Source organism: Anastrepha ludens, chromosome 6 (assembly GCF_028408465.1).
Source record: "Anastrepha ludens isolate Willacy chromosome 6, idAnaLude1.1, whole genome shotgun sequence".
Taxonomy (NCBI): domain Eukaryota; kingdom Metazoa; phylum Arthropoda; class Insecta; order Diptera; family Tephritidae; genus Anastrepha; species Anastrepha ludens.
Window position 1 is genome coordinate 35455354 of NC_071502.1, and position 16024 is coordinate 35471377.

Below are 16024 nucleotides of genomic sequence, written 5' to 3' on the forward strand. Positions count from 1 at the left end.
AAAATTTTATAGTTTTACGTTGCCAAGTTGAACGGATATTGATTGGGATCTGTTGTTTCTCATTTAGATGTCTCAAGTTGCTTTGGTAGATTTAAATCAAAAGTTGCTCACATTGGCTCTCGTTAATATTCCTCTGAATATAAAAAAATAATATAAAAGCATTTAAAGAAATTAAAAAACCGAAGGAAAAAATTCTTTAGTACATACATATATTCAAAAGCAAAAAAAGAACAGAATATTCATTTAATAAAGTTTAAAGAATATTCTAAAAAATTTAACTGTCTAGAACAAATTTTTACATACAATAATAACTACATTTTGAATTATGAAGCCAATATAAGAACCAATCCAAAAGCTTTTTAGAGTTTCATAAAATCTAAAAAAAATGATCCAGCATTCCTTCTGTCTTATTTTTCAATGATAAAAATGTGAATTTTGCTAATGAAGCGGCTAACCTCTTCACCGATTCTTTTAATTCGTCTGAATTCGACTGTTGACTTTGGCTCCTCTATCTTTTTAACTTCGAATGATGTTGCCAAATGTAACGCAAAACTAAAGAATTCTTCACAAACAGATGTCGATGGTTTTTCGCCTGTTTTGTTTAAAAATTATTTTTCGCTCATCTATCCTCTCCAATTGATCTTCAACGTATCTTTTTCTATAGGTAATTCGGCCGCCGTATGGCGCAGAAGCTTGGACGATGACAACATCCGATGAAGCGACGCTTGAAGTGTTTGAGAGAAAGATTCTGCGCAACATTTTTGGACCTTTGCACGTTGGCAGCGGCGAATATCACAGGCGATGGAACGATGAGCTGTATGAGCTTTACGACGACATAGGCATAGCGCAGCGAATAAAGATCCAGCGGCTACGCTGGCTGGGTCATGTTGTCCGAATGAATACAAACGCTCCGGCTCTGAAAGTATTCGATGCGGTACCAGTTGGTGGTAGCAGAGGAAGAAGAAGGCCTCCACTGCGTTGGAAAGATCAGGTTGAGAAGGACTTGGCTTCACTTGGTGTGTCCAACTGGCGCCGGTTAGCACGAGAAAGAAACGACTGGCGCGCTTTGTTAAACTCGGCCAAAATCGCGTAAGCGGTTATAGCGTCAATTATGAAGAAGAACAAGAACTCGGCCGCCGTAGCCGAATGGGTTGCTGCGTGACTATAATTCAAAGTACATATGTATGTTCGAATCTCCGTGAAATACCAAAATGAAGAAAACGTTTCTATAATAGCGGTCGCCCCCCGGCAGGCACTGACAAATCTCCGAGTGTATTTCTGCCATGAAAAGGCTCTTCATAAAAAATATCTGCCGTTCAGTGTCGACTTAGAACTGTAGAAATGAATAGGAATCTCGCTGAAATTTGTAGAACAATCGTTAGTGGTGAAACTGTGCGAAGAACATTTAGAGCTGCTAGGCGAACACCACGCCGTGAGCTGCTTACAAATGAACAAATCCGAAAAAAGCGTTTGGAATTCGCAAAAAATTACATTCATCGTAACCAAGAGATTTGGTCAAAAGTGATATTTACTGATTAGTGTAAAATTAAAATTTTTGGGTCAAATTGTGGTAATAAAGTGTAGCGAAAAGTGATTTTCGAAATCCACCCTAATTCCACCCTAATAATGCAATATGTTGGATTAAGTACGGCGGTGGCAATGTAATGTTGTGGGGATGCATCAGTGCAAACAGTGTCGGTAACTTGTAATTTATGAGTGATAAAATGGACAATCGACTTTATAGCCATATATTAAAGGATAACTTGAGTGCTAGCGCTAATAAACTTGGACCTTCGGGTCATTATATCTTCCAGCAAGATAACGACCCAATGCGTATAGCTCACAATTCGGGTCTTTGGATATTATAAAACACCCCGAATATTTTGGAAACACCACTTCAGTCGCCGGGTCTAAAACTGATTGAGCATTTGTGGGCAGATTTGGAGCGAGCCATTCGGAAACACGAAATTAACTAACAGCCTTAAAGCAGCGATACTCAAAGAATGGGTGGGAATGTCGGCAAAGTTGGTTTTCTCAATGCAGAATAGATTAAAGGAAGTTAATAAAATGAAAAGATACACTACTAGATATTAGTTAAAAATACCTGGAATCATTTATATGTTTGGAATTGATTTTCCGAATATTTTTGTGGCATAAATTCACCTGTTTTTTAAGTTAATGTATTATTTACTTACGCTTTTGCTTGAAACAATATATATTTTTAAATTAAAGCTTAGACCGCTGTAGTAGTAGCTGAATGGGTTTTTGAGCAATAAACAGAAATTGAAATGAGTTTCTGATATTTTATGACCTAACACCAATGTTTCCGAATACTTTTGTGAGGCACTGTACATGTGTATTTAACGTTAGATATAAGGCAATACTAGGAAGTCCTATCTGCATGTGCATAACATGGTGAATCCAGAATGATTTAAAAAAAAAGAAACATAAAAAAATGTTTTTATTCTTTAAATGCATGCATCCTAGCAATAAATCTATATGCAGAGACTGTGATTATATTATATTAATCTGACCAATTGGAATCATGAAATGCGTATGTGATAATAACAATACATAGAAAGTGTAAGTAGTATCCCTAGGGTTCTTCCTTTTTTTATTTATTATTTTCTCAGTTTTTAATTTTTTTTAAGTTTGGGCCGAGCGTGTGATTCTCCAATGCATTGAATTTCAATACATGTTTTTTTAATTTTATAATGGTTTTCCAAACAGAGGTGTTATTTTGATATTCAAAGAAAAATGCTATTTTTTTAATATAAATGATCGGATGTTTATTTCATTATAAAGAGGAAGGCATGCCGTTAATAGTGGAAAATAACATGATGCAAATGACCTCCACGACCACGCTTACAGGACAATATCCTTTTCATGAAATTTTGCATAACCGAATTGCAAAGTGGCTGCCTTTGAATTCATCGATAGCCTCACGAAATCCATCTTTGAGGTCTTGAATCCCTGGGCTGTTGGCGTAGACTTTCTCTTTCACGTGGCCTCAAAGAAAAAAGTCACAAGGTGTTAAATCACAAGATCTAGGTGGCCAATTGTGATCCCCTCTTCGTGAGATAACACGATCTGGAAACTTTTCCCGTAAAAGATCACTGGTTTCGTTGCTTGTGTGGCACGTAGCGCCGTCTTGTTGAAAATAAACGTTGTCCAGATCAATACCATCCAATTCCGACCATAAAAAATCTTTAATCATCTCTCGATAGCGCAATCCATTCACCTGTAAGACCTGTTATTGGAAAACCCTATATATATATAATTGGCGCGTACACCCTTTTTTCGTGTTTGGAGGAGGAGCTTCTCCTATTTGTGGCGTGCGTCTTGATGATGTTCCACAAATAGAAGGAGCTACAGTTTCAAGCCGACTCCGAACGGCAGATATTTTTTTATAAGGAGCTTTTTCATGGCAGAAATACACTCGGAGGTTTGCCATTGCCTGCCGAGAGGCGACCGCTATTAGTAAAATGTTTTTTTTAATTTTGGTGCTTCACCGAAATTCGAACCTACGTTCTCTTTGTGAATTCCGAATGGTAGTCACGCACCAACCCATTCGGCTACGGCGGCCGAATTGATTTGAATTTTAATTAGTTCAAATTAAACACAGTGCTAAAGGGCAACTACATAGCTCATGTGCCCCGCGATCTGTACTTCCACTTCAATCACAGATTTTTTTTATTTTATACTAAATCAATCTGGTTTGTTCTGCATTTCGATCCGCTCAAATTTATTGGAATCGACATTGGTTTGTGTTCTTGATTTCGCTTCCGACAATCTTTTGCTCATTTGAAAAGTTGCGCTTACAAGTAATTTAAATTAAAAGTAATGGCAAATTGCGTCTAAATATGAAAACTTAGTAAAAATGTCAGCTTATTGTGCCAATAGTTAAGTCATTTTGTTCGAGAATATTGAACTGCAAACAAAAACTTAAGCATTTACATAAAAATGAAAAATTAAATGCAGCATAAAAAGGAAAATGTATGAATTTGGTGTACGTTCTAACCAGCCCAGACATACCTACTTAATTACATACTTGAAAATGATCAAAAGTTATACATGCATATACATATAAATATATATTAAAAATGTAGACAGATTAATAGCAGAAATATAAATTTATTGAATTTAATCCAAACGATTAGAGAAATGGTTGAATTTTTTCGGAATACCACAGAAAACAAAAGGTATGTCGATTGCTCGAGTTTGCTGCTGCATTCACATGCCTTCCTCATTTTCAAGTTTTGGGCAGCAGATATGACATTTGTGTCTATTTGTAGTTCTGTATGTACTCCTTTCCACTTTTTATCACACCAATTTCGACATGAATGCCTATGGAAATGTGCATACACATACACACATGTGTATGTATATGAGTGTGGATGAATTTGGATTGTCGAGGAGACCGCAAAATATTTGACCACCGAAAAACGCGATAAGTCGCCAGCAGCTCTATGAGTAATATAAAAGCGTGAATTTCCTAGTCCAATTCATCAGTTTCGTGTTGAAACTACAACTACCACTGCCTACATTTAGCACAAGCTTAGGTTTTCTTGTTTGTTAAAGAAATTTCCTCATCAACGCTAATCATGGCTGACAAAAAGAATCTGCTGTTGCTCTTCGATCGTCCTAACGAGCCCATTTTCATGGAGAAGGGACAAGCTGCAGTGTTCGATGTGCCCGACAAATTCCTCACGGATCGCTATCGTCCCATCAGCAATGAAGTTCAAAGTCGTTTCGGTGAAAAGGCAGAGCAACGCATTCCCGTTCGAGATATATCCATTCCGGATTTGCGTTTACCCATGTCACTACCGCGAGATGCGCAATTTTCTCTTTTCATTCCGGCTCATCGTCGTATTGCTGGTCGTCTGATTGACATTTTCATGGGTGTGCGCTCCATTGAGGATCTTCAGAGTGTGGCTGTTTATGCTCGCGATCGTTTGAATCCGTATTTGTTCAATTATGCACTGTCGGTGGCGCTGCTACATCGTGCGGACACTAAAGGAATGGATCTTCCATCTTTTGCACAGAACTTCCCCGACAAGTTTGTGGACTCCCGTGTTTTCCGTCAAGTTCGAGAGGAAGCTACAGTTGTTCCTGAGGGATCACGTATGCCCATTACTATTCCACGCGATTACACTGCTTCTGATCTAGAGCCCGAGCATCGGCTTTGGTATTTCCGTGAAGATCTTGGCATCAATCTCCATCATTGGCATTGGCATTTGGTGTATCCCTTTGAAGCCGGCGATCGTGCCATTGTGAACAAGGATCGTCGTGGTGAACTCTTCTACTACATGCATGAACAAGTGGTAGCTCGTTATAACTTGGAACGTTTCAGCAATAATCTGGCTCGTGTTGTGCGCTTCAACAACTTGCGCGAACCTATCCAGGAGGGGTACTTCCCCAAAATGGACTCGTTGGTGGCGAGTCGCGCTTGGCCACCACGTTCTGAGGATACAAAATTGTCAGACCTTAACCGAGAGCTGGATCAAATTAATCTGGATGTGAGTGACATGGAGCGCTGGAGCGATCGTATATTTGAAGCCATATCGCAAGGCTTTGCCACTGATGTAAGTTTACTCCGCACCTACTTATCTGACTCCAAAATATACAATAAAACTAACAAAATGTTTCTTAATTCAGGAAAGTGGCAATCAGATACCACTGGACGAGGTTCGTGGTATTGATATTTTGGGCAACATGATGGAATCGTCTATTATTTCTCCAAACCGGAGCTTGTATGGTGACTTCCACAATATGGGCCATGTGTTCATTTCATACTCTCACGATCCCGATCATCGCCATTTGGAGTCCTTCGGCGTAATGGGTGATTCTGCTACTGCCATGCGGGACCCCGTTTTCTACAGATGGCACGCATACATCGATGATATCTTCCAGGAACACAAAACTCGTCTCACGCCATACACTTTACCAGAGCTCAGTTACCAGGGTGTCTCTGTCACTGGTGTGCAAGTAGCTCCCGAAGGAGGTCAGCCAAATGTTCTTCAAACTTTCTGGCAACAATCAGATGTTGACCTCTCACGTGGAATGGACTTTGTGCCTCGTGGAAATGTGTTTGCTCGCTTCACTCATCTCCAACATACTCCATTCACCTACACAATCAACATCAACAACGATGGTGGTGCGCAACGTTTCGGTACAGTACGAATCTTCCTGGGACCAAAGACAGATGAGCGCGGCCAAGGAATGCTCTTCAAAGACCAACGTCTGCTGATGATAGAATTAGACAAATTCATTGTGTCACGTAAGTATTTTACTATTATTCACCTATACATGCACACAGGGGTCACTACTAACTTAAATTCAATCAACAGTAAACCCTGGCCAAAACACCATTCGACGTCGATCCACTGAGTCCAGTGTTACCATTCCCTTCGAACGCACATTCCGCGATTTAGACACCAATCGACCGGCCGCTGGTAGCGCCGATGAGTTAGAATTCAACTTCTGTGGTTGTGGGTGGCCTAATCATATGCTCATCCCGAAAGGTTTACCCGAAGGTCTTCGCTGCGAGTTGTTTGTTATGGTATCCGACTATGATCAGGATAGGGTAAGAGAAAAGTCTTTGATTGAAAATCTTACTTTTTCGCGTATGCTAATCTTCTACTTTTGTGTTAGGTCGAGCAACAATTGGTGGGTGCGTGCAGTGATGCTGCATCCTACTGCGGCGTTCGTGATCGCCTCTATCCAGACCGTCGAGCTATGGGCTATCCATTCGACCGTCTGGCTCGCTCAGGTGCTGACCGCCTTGTCAACTTCTTGACTCCGAATATGAGCATAGTGGATGTGGTAGTGCGTCACGATAACCGCGTTGTGACGTAATCAACGAACACTTGGAATGAATTGATCAACTTTACTCGCTAGACTTACGATTACACATCAATGGACATCTTTTAAACTCAAACAAATTGAAATGATATGATTTCGATTTACACACAAACACATTTTATACTTGTACGACATGTTACCCATAGCTCCGTCTGCGAAATGTTATTTGTTTTAACATAACTCAATCGGAGCCATTGATATTTGTTCTAATAAAATTTTTCGTTATATCACTGAATAAAATGTATTAAATTTTTCGTTGGTATTCTCCGAAGGTCTATGTAAATATACTTTCTTGGTTAACCCAATGCTGCGCCACTTGAGTAAATTATTTTTACTTTTATCTTTGCGTAATACTGAAACTATTTAAATGTAATTCCAATGTAAGTTAAAAAATTTTCACTATTCTAAAGATTGCGTTTTCCAATTCAATACAAATAAAGAACGACCCGACTAGGTAGAGTTGTAAGGTATCGTTTCGTTAGCTACAACTTTGAAGCCTAGATTCAAACGGATTCAAAAGCAGTCCAATCGTTTTCATCGAACCTGGCGTCAAGGTAAATTCGAAATATTATCGGGAAAGTATTGAGGAGGTTGCTTTGAAACCGTGGGCAGACAAAGATTTCGGTGGCAGACCATGGAAGTTTCGGCTCAGCACCGTCTCACAAAGCTCGAGTGAACCAAGAATGGCTAAAAAACAACGTTCGGAACTTCATAACGTCCACACAATGACTCTCAAACTTACCAGATGGGAATTTGATGGATTAATCTCTTTAGACCGTGCGCCATATTTCTAAATGCATTTAATGATTTTACAAGTTGTAAAGTTGAAAATGAAACTTCGCAATAGTATATGCTTTCGAACAATGAATAGAGTTTCCGCATTTAATTTCGGTTAAAAGCTTTCGTTAAGATTTTTCCTAAACTCTCGCCCAGACTTAAGAGGCAAAAATTAATCAAGGATTGAATTATATTCCCGCAACCTCGAATTATTGAAGCATAAAGCCACACATTTGCTGGCATTCGTTCAAAATTTAAAAAAATGAATGGGAAATGCAGAAACCATAGGCCTGAAAGTAATCATTGCAAAAACTAAATTATTACGATGTGAAACTAGCAAATACCACGCCCCTGGTTGTAAACTCGACAGTTGAAGTAAAATATGTTAGCAAGTTCTGCTAGCTGGGTAGCGTAATTTCCAAGAATGGAGGTACTGAAAGTGACGTATCCAACCGTATAAACAAAGTCGAAGCAAGTATTCATAAATCGAGCAAAATTTGGGCTTCACAAAGTATGAGATGACGTACAAAACTAAGAATTTTTAATACGAGTGTAAAAACGGTTATGGTTGTGAAACCTGGAAAGTCACTAATATAATCTGCCAGTATGCATACCTTTGATAACAAATGTCTTCAACGGATTTGCCCAATTTTCTGTCCGAGAGTTATAGCGATTGCCAGAACCGGTTAATGTCGAGATAAATCGCCGGAACTGGCATTGGATTGGGCACACTTTGCGAAAGGCAAATAATGATATCACTGGAATGGCACTCCGGTGGAACACGTAAGGTTCACGAAGGAGAGGCGATCCAGAAGTACGTAGATAAGAACGGTACACGCTGAATTTTAACAAATTGGTAGTTCGCCTTATGCCCGAGGAATTGCACAAAATCGTGATAGATGGAATGCGTTAGTCTCCGCCCTACGTTCCGACTAGGAAGGAAATAAACAAAAAAATAAACACCTCGAATGATTGGAGTTTGTTTCAACAATTTCCTGTGTCCTTTTCAAAGAAGACAGGCAATACTTTACTGAAAATTTAACATGGATTAATTCGCAAAAATAGTGCATTAATAAATTTCAACACGTTTAACGTCAACAGTCGTAAATCAAGTGATAAGCAAACTTTAGTACACGGCCTTTCATAGTTCACAGTGCATTGAAAGCTTTTCCACTGTGTGTGATCTAAGCTGCGTGAGGCAAAGACCGAGTCAAAGAGCGGCACTCTTCTATTATTTGCAACGAGAGACAACAGCTATCAAAAATTTGTTCTTTCTTAAAAGCGTTTAAACAGTGGCCAGGGAATTTGTAATGTCTATGTATACGTAAGTACATCAAAGCGTTTTGGTTTTGCCAACCTGCTTTAGACAAGGGGTCACATGCGCACAGAATCCTCTTCACATATCACTATTTCTACTCGAGTTATCTGAATCTTTCTAGTTTCCGTTGTACTACTACAAGGGAGAGTTATTAATGCGAGCAAAGTTATGATACAGTAGTGCGCAAAAGTATACAGATGAACTTGAGACATTAAAAAGTTTTTTCAAAGAGATTAAAGCTATTCCGCCAGTAACAGAGCTGAAACGAGATACTATCATTTCTTCGGCCGCCATAGCCGAATGGGTTGGAACGTGACTTGCAATCGGAAGTGCGCGATCGACAAGCAATGAAAAACCTGCGAGGGTATTTCTGCAATAGAAAAATTCGTCATAAAAAACCATCTGCTGTTCCCAGTCGGCTTAAAATTGTAAGTCTCCCCCATTTGTGGAACAACATCAAGACGCACACCGCGAATAGGAGGGGAAGCTCGGCCAAAGGGTATAAGCGCCAATTATCTATACATAAAGGGTGATCCACGGCCGCCGTAGCCGAATGGGTTGGTGCGTGACTACCATTCGGAATTCACAGAGCGAACGTCGGTTCGAATCTCGGTGAAACACCAAAATTAAGAAAAACATTTTTCTAACAGCGGTCGCCCCTCGGCAGGCAATGGCAAACCTCCGAGTGTATTTCTGCCATGAAAAAGCTCCTCATAAAAATATCTGCCGTTCGGAGTCGGCTTGAAACTGTGGAACAACATTAAGACGCACACCACAAATAGGAGGAGGAGCTCGGCCAAACACCCAAAAAAGGTGTACGCGCCAATTATATATATAAAGGGTGATCAATTTAAGGGTAATGGATTTTAAATTTCAATACAACAACGAAAATTCAAATGAATGGGCAATCATTATTATTTTTGTATGGAACCATTCAAGATGTTTATTTTTTAAGGATACCCTCTTTCAAATGTTGACAGCAACTGGAATGACTCGCTGGAGGACTTCGGTCGGTATCTCGTGAATAACTTTAGTAAAGTACGCTTCCAATGCCTCAATCGAAGCTGGTTGATCCACAAAGCATTTAGACTTTTCATATCTCCACAAATAAAAGTCCAAAGGTGTGATATCACACGGTCTTGGTGACGAAACCACAGGTCCGAGAGAAGAGATAAATTGCGTACCCAAACGACGATGCAGTAAATTCATTGCTTCACGGGCTGCATAAGAAATAGCGCCGTCTTGTTGTTGTGTAGACCATAGGCTTCAATTTCGTCTTTAAAACGTCGTTTATTATGGCGCGTTAGCTTTTGCCATTCACTGTTACATTGGCGCCAGCCTCGCCTTTGAAGAAATATGGGTCGATGATTCCTCCAGTCCATAGGCCGCACCAAACGGCTGTTTTCAATGGAGAAAATGGCGGAAATTTTGTTTATTTTCGTAGTCATTAAGCCAAAAATGGGAATTATCACTGAACACCATAAGTTGGTCTGAGCTCGCGATGAACACTTTTCATAGAGTGCCTATTTTCGTAATACAATTTTACGATTTTTAAACTTTGTTGAGGTGTAAGTCTTTCCATGATGAAATGTCAATGAATACTGAAAAAATTGTAGACTTAGTTTGACAATAGTCACGCGCGATCTGTCAAAAAACCCCAAAATAATCAGAAAAAGTACCTCCAATCTGATCACCCTTTATTATATTTTGTTCAAATACTTTTGTGAGAGGTTCCATACAGCAAGAATTATTTTTTGTATGTACGTTAATGTCATCATCATTATAGATAAGGATTTTTTTAGTTTTAATCTCATCTTATTTTGATGGGGATTTCAATGAGGTCGCATATATTCAATTGCGTTCAAATATGAATGGTCAGTTCAATTTTAAACGTTGTGATTGCTGTTTATGTGAAAAATTATCGCCGAGACGAAAAATGCGCTGGCAAACTTTCTGCTTTGTGCTAATTTCTTTCGTTGCTTCTATCGGCGTAAGTGGCGACTTTTCAAAAACTTATCCACGCAAACATTTATTTGTGATGCACATACAAATATTTCGATTTTAGTTTGGCCACGCTGCTGCAACCAACCAAGCGGATGCCAAAAAATTCATTGATGATGCCAGCTCGCGTTACTATAAATTATACAATCAAATTGCTGAAGAAACTTACACATCCAGCGACGACGAGGACTTTGATACGATCTTCTCAAAACTGGCTACGGTGAAACGAATTGCAGCTGAACTGGTTAAAATCTCTGAAGAGGCTAGTGATTACAGCACGGCGAACATACATGACAATGAGGTCAAGACAGCACTGCTAAATCTTCGTAGAGTTGGCGAACTTTTCGTCTTGGGAGAAGATTATTTTTCATCGGTGCTGATAAACTTTGCGGCTCTCAAAGAGCTGTCAACAGATAAAGATATTGAGCCGTATCAGGGTGGCGCCAATATGCCTGACCAAGACTATAGTCCGCTGGCCTACTATCCTGATATACAGAAGATTTTCCAGCAAAGCAACGATTCGGATGAACTGAAATATTACTGGGAGACGTGGCGCGAAAAGAATCTTGTTTGGTCCTCCGTCAATTTTTATACCATTGTTGAAGCTTTTCAAAAAGCTGCTAAGATCTTAGGTAGTTTCTTTAAAGCACCTCAATATTTGGAGATTTTTTTTAAAATAATTTTCCCTTAATACGTGCAGATATACCGGTGCTTGAGTTCTGGTTTCGTTGCTACAACAACAAAGAGTTTCTGCAGGAAATGGAGAAAGTGATGGAAGAAATTAAACCGGCGTATAAGCAGCTACACGCATTCATTCGCAAGGAGCTGCATAAAAAGTACGGAGGAGATTTCGTCAATCCTAGAGGGCCAATTCCAGATCATCTATTCCAACAAGTACGCGAACAAGCGTGGTATGCCAATAGTGTCATCGAACCATATTTTCCAAAACAAAACCTGCCACCCTATGACACCTTCGTGCAGCATTTCGAGCCGAAAACAATGATAGACGAGGCGGAAAACTTCTATAAATCTCTCGGATTCACCGAGTTACCCAGCAAATTTTACCAAGAGCAGTTGAAAGAGCAGGACGAGAGTGCGGAGGGTGCCAACTGCAGAGCTGATATTTTCGATTTGACGCCTCATGTTTACATGAAGTATTGCAAGAAGGTGGAGTTCAGAAAGTTCATGCAGAATCATGGCTACCTGTGTCGGGTGCATTATGCCAAAGAGAAGCACAATCTCCCATCGTACTTTTTCAATTCATATGACTTGGAATATCCCGTGGGAGAAGCTGTCATTCTATCGGCATCAACGCCAAAACATCTGCAAGCCATCGGACTGTCTAAAGATTTTCAATTCTCAGAGCCCATACTAATGAATCGTCTCTTCAGAATGGTAAGCGCATTAGTATTCGTTGTTAGCACATTCCTACTAATTTATGTTAACGCAGGGTATTCACACATTGCTCAACATTCCATTGTATTTCGTACACACAAAAGTAATGAGTGATCTGCTAAATGGCACCGTGGAGATTGAATCCATAAATAAACATTATTGGGAGTTGATGGAAACCTACGCTGGCGTCGAGCCACCTTCAGATCGCCCGGAAAATGCTATAGATTTTCCATACAGTTTCTATTTGGATATGGAACAGAACTACCAAACCAAGTACGTATCGGTTTTCTCATGCTAGTTTCCATTGTTCTCATTCATATATATGTGTGTGTGTGTTAAATTTTACATATAGAAAGTTTGTGTCTGAAGTGCTCGGTTACCAGTTTTATCGCGCATTTTGCCAGAAGAACCACCACAGCGGATCCTTACACAACTGCGACTTTTACGGCAATCGCGCGGTGGGCGATGATCTAAAGTAAGAATGGCACACTCGATTGTCCACTAAAGTAGATTAGGCTTAAATTCGTTGTTCCCATGTTTTTTAGATCAATGATGGCTTTGGGTTCCTCGAAACCATGGCATGAAACGCTGGCGAAGGTTCTAGGCAACAACTCTAGCCTAAGTGGCGATGCTCTGCTAGATTACTATGCGCCATTGCTGGATTGGCTGAAAACGAAAAATCGCGAATCGAGAGTCAAAATCGGTTGGAATCCGAGTCAAAAAAGTAAGATCTGGAACCAATAATCCGAACCGCTTATCTAAACTGTGATTGTATAAATGTGCGCACTAATTTTTTAATATTGAATATGTCATTGTAGAAGTCGTTTAAGCCGCAAGGGAGTTGGTGAGAGATCTTAGCTTGAAGTGACTAAAACGCATATCAACGTACGGGAACATTTACTTGCATTAAAGGGAAGCTAAAAAAAGTTCGGTGCGCGAGTACATACATACATATCTACATATTACGTTAATTTACATATTATTATATAAATATTTACATGCATATGGACTTAACAGAAAAATTAACTGAAATAAAGCAACTTTTTAAATAGTTCTCGGTAAAAATTGTGAACGCCAAAATAAAACATTTTTGACGTGATAACGTCTTATAATTCGATTTAACAGGCTGCACGCACGAAAAAATGTGTCGTTACCTTGCTCATATGTAGTTACCTTGCTCATTAGTGTTACCTTGCTCTTTAGTGTTACCTTGCTCATTAGGGTTACCTTGCTCATATTAGTGTTACCTTGCTCATATGTAGTTACCTTGCTCATTGCATTGAATGAATTGCAAGCGAAAGCGCGGAAGGAACGACAAAGCAAACAAAGCAAACGAACGGCAACGTTCGACATCTTGCTCTCTCCTACTTAAGTGAGCGTATATATGTATGTATGTGCGCATATGTACATATGTAAATTCACGTATTTGTATTGGCATATGCCTTCTTATTGATTATTATTAATTTGATTTACTTGAGGAATTTAAAATAAAACCAAGTTTGTTAATAATACCTGTTGTTTTAATGTTATTATTATTATTTTTTTATTATATATGAAGGAAAAAATGTATGGTAATATTTACCATATCTATACTAATATTATAAAGAGGAAAACTTTGTTTGTTTGGTTGTAATGAATAGGCTCAAAAACTACTGGACCGATTTTAAAAATTCTTTCACCATTCGAAAGCTACATCACGAGTAACATGGATTATATTTTATTTTGGAAATAGGGCTCGAGATATAGGTCAAAACGTGGACCAGGGTAACCTTCGGATGTGTATGTACAATATGGGTATCAAATGAAAGCTGTTGATAAGTGCTTTAATACGGGGTAATTTTCATACCTATTGATGACTAGGGTCTGGAAATATATGCCAAAACGTGGACCCGCCGTGTCTTTGCACCGAATTAAACCAAACTTCCACACATTGTTAAGGAGGTATTGAAGATGGTTTCCGTATAGTTTGGGTACCTATTGGTAGATATGGTATCGAGATATAGGTCAAAACGTGGACCCGGGTAACCTTCGGATGTGTATGTACAATATGGGTATCAAATGGAAGCTGTTGGTGAATGCTTTAGTTCAGAGTATTTCCATCCGTTCCGTGACTAGGGTCTCGAGATAGAGACCAAAACGTGGACCCTAGAATGTGTTTGTACAATATGGATATCGAATGAAAGCTGTTGATAAGTGTTTTAATACGGGGTAATTTTCATACCTATTGATGACTAGGGTCTCGAAATATATGCCAAAACGTGGACCCGCCGTGTCTTTGAACCGAATTAAACCAAACTTACACACATTGTTAAGTAGGTATTGAAGATGATTTCCGTATAGTTTGAATACCTATTGGTAGATAGGGTCTCGAGATATAGGTCAAAACGTGGACCCGGGTAACCTTCGGATGTGTATGTACAATATGGGTATCAAATGAAAGCTGTTGATAAGTGCTTTAATACGGGGTAATTTTCATACTTATATATGACTAGGGTCTGGAAATATATGCCAAAACGTGGACCCGCCGTGTCTTTGCACCGAATTAAACCAAACTTCCACACATTGTTAAGGAGGTATTGAAGATGGTTTCCGTATAGTTTGGGTATCTATTGGTAGATATGGTCTCGAGATATAGGTCAAAACGTGTACCCGGGTAACCTTCGGATGTGTATGTACGATATGGGTATCAAATGGAAGCTGTTGGTGAATGCTTTAGTTCAGAGTATTTCCATCCGCTCCGTGACTAGGATCTCGAGATAGAGACCAAAACGTGGACCCTAGAATGTGTTTGTACAATATGGATATCAAATGAAAGCTGTTGATAAGTGCTTTAATACGGGGTAATTTTCATACCTATTGATGACTAGGGTCTCGAAATATATGCCAAAACGTGGACCCGCCGTGTCTTTGAACCGAATTAAACCAAACTTACACACATTGTTAAGTAGGTATTGAAGATGATTTCCGTATAGTTTGAATATCTATTGGTAGATAGGGTCTCGAGATATAGGTCAAAACGTGGACCCGGGTAACCTTTGGTTGTGTATGTACAATATGGGTATCAAATGAAAGCTGTTGATAAGTGCTTTAATACGGGGTAATTTGTTATGTTATGTTATGTTATGTTATGTTGTGTTATGTTATGTTATGTTATGTAATGTTATGTTATGTTATGTTATGTTATGTTATGTTATGTTATGTTATGTTATGTTATGTTATGTTATGTTATGTTATGTTATGTTATGTTATGTTATGTTATGTTATGTTATGTTATGTTATGTTATGTTATGTTATGTTATGTTATGTTATGTTATGTTATGTTATGTTATGTTATGTTATGTTTTGTTTTGTTTTGTTTTGTTTTGTTTTGTTTTGTTTTGTTTTGTTTTGTTTTGTTATGTTATGTTATGTTAAAGTATATTATGTTATGTTAATGTTAACTCATTCTCTATATCCATACAAAATATCTATCAAACAAATACAATTAAAATTTTCTTTTGAAAAATGCAACCATTCAATCAGTATTTTCTTATGACGTTATCACGTTAAACTACCGACAGTAAACCGACTTTACAGACAACCTCTTTTTCCAAAAAAATAAGGCTCCGGATTCTGGGATTCGGGTAAAACAGACAAACTGTGCGTACAAACTATTTTCCTTAGCATTTA

General features: G+C 38.8%; 2 protein-coding genes across 2 annotated transcripts; both read left to right on the forward strand.

Moving 5' to 3' along the window:
* Positions 1-4524: 4524 nt before the first annotated feature.
* On the forward strand, positions 4525-7108 carry LOC128865950 (phenoloxidase 2-like). The gene is made up of 4 exons (XM_054106394.1): positions 4525-5585; positions 5659-6280; positions 6351-6586; positions 6655-7108. The coding sequence occupies exons 1-4, from the start codon at positions 4605-4607 to the stop codon at positions 6856-6858; spliced, it is 2043 nt and encodes a 680-aa protein (XP_053962369.1). The 5' UTR covers positions 4525-4604; the 3' UTR covers positions 6859-7108.
* A 3724-nt stretch (positions 7109-10832) lies between these two features.
* Positions 10833-13782, forward strand: LOC128865910 (angiotensin-converting enzyme). The gene is made up of 7 exons (XM_054106314.1): positions 10833-10949; positions 11025-11592; positions 11661-12355; positions 12411-12628; positions 12708-12830; positions 12901-13079; positions 13174-13782. Exons 1-7 carry the CDS (start codon positions 10896-10898, stop codon positions 13182-13184), a joined length of 1848 nt encoding a protein of 615 aa, XP_053962289.1. The 5' UTR covers positions 10833-10895; the 3' UTR covers positions 13185-13782.
* The last annotated feature ends 2242 nt before the right edge of the window (positions 13783-16024 follow it).

Bases quoted from the DNA above. Each gene is read 5' to 3' on its own strand.
- LOC128865950 (XM_054106394.1), top strand. From the start codon at position 4,605: ATGGCTGACAAAAAGAATCTGCTGTTGCTCTTCGATCGTCCTAACGAG. The intron at 6,281-6,350 runs GTAAGTATTTTA...TTCAATCAACAG, and splicing joins AGACAAATTCATTGTGTCAC to TAAACCCTGGCCAAAACACC. The intron at 6,587-6,654 runs GTAAGAGAAAAG...CTTTTGTGTTAG, and splicing joins CCGACTATGATCAGGATAGG to GTCGAGCAACAATTGGTGGG.
- LOC128865910 (XM_054106314.1), top strand. From the start codon at position 10,896: ATGCGCTGGCAAACTTTCTGCTTTGTGCTAATTTCTTTCGTTGCTTCT. The intron at 12,356-12,410 runs GTAAGCGCATTA...ATGTTAACGCAG, and splicing joins TGAATCGTCTCTTCAGAATG to GGTATTCACACATTGCTCAA. The intron at 12,831-12,900 runs GTAAGAATGGCA...CATGTTTTTTAG, and splicing joins GCGGTGGGCGATGATCTAAA to ATCAATGATGGCTTTGGGTT.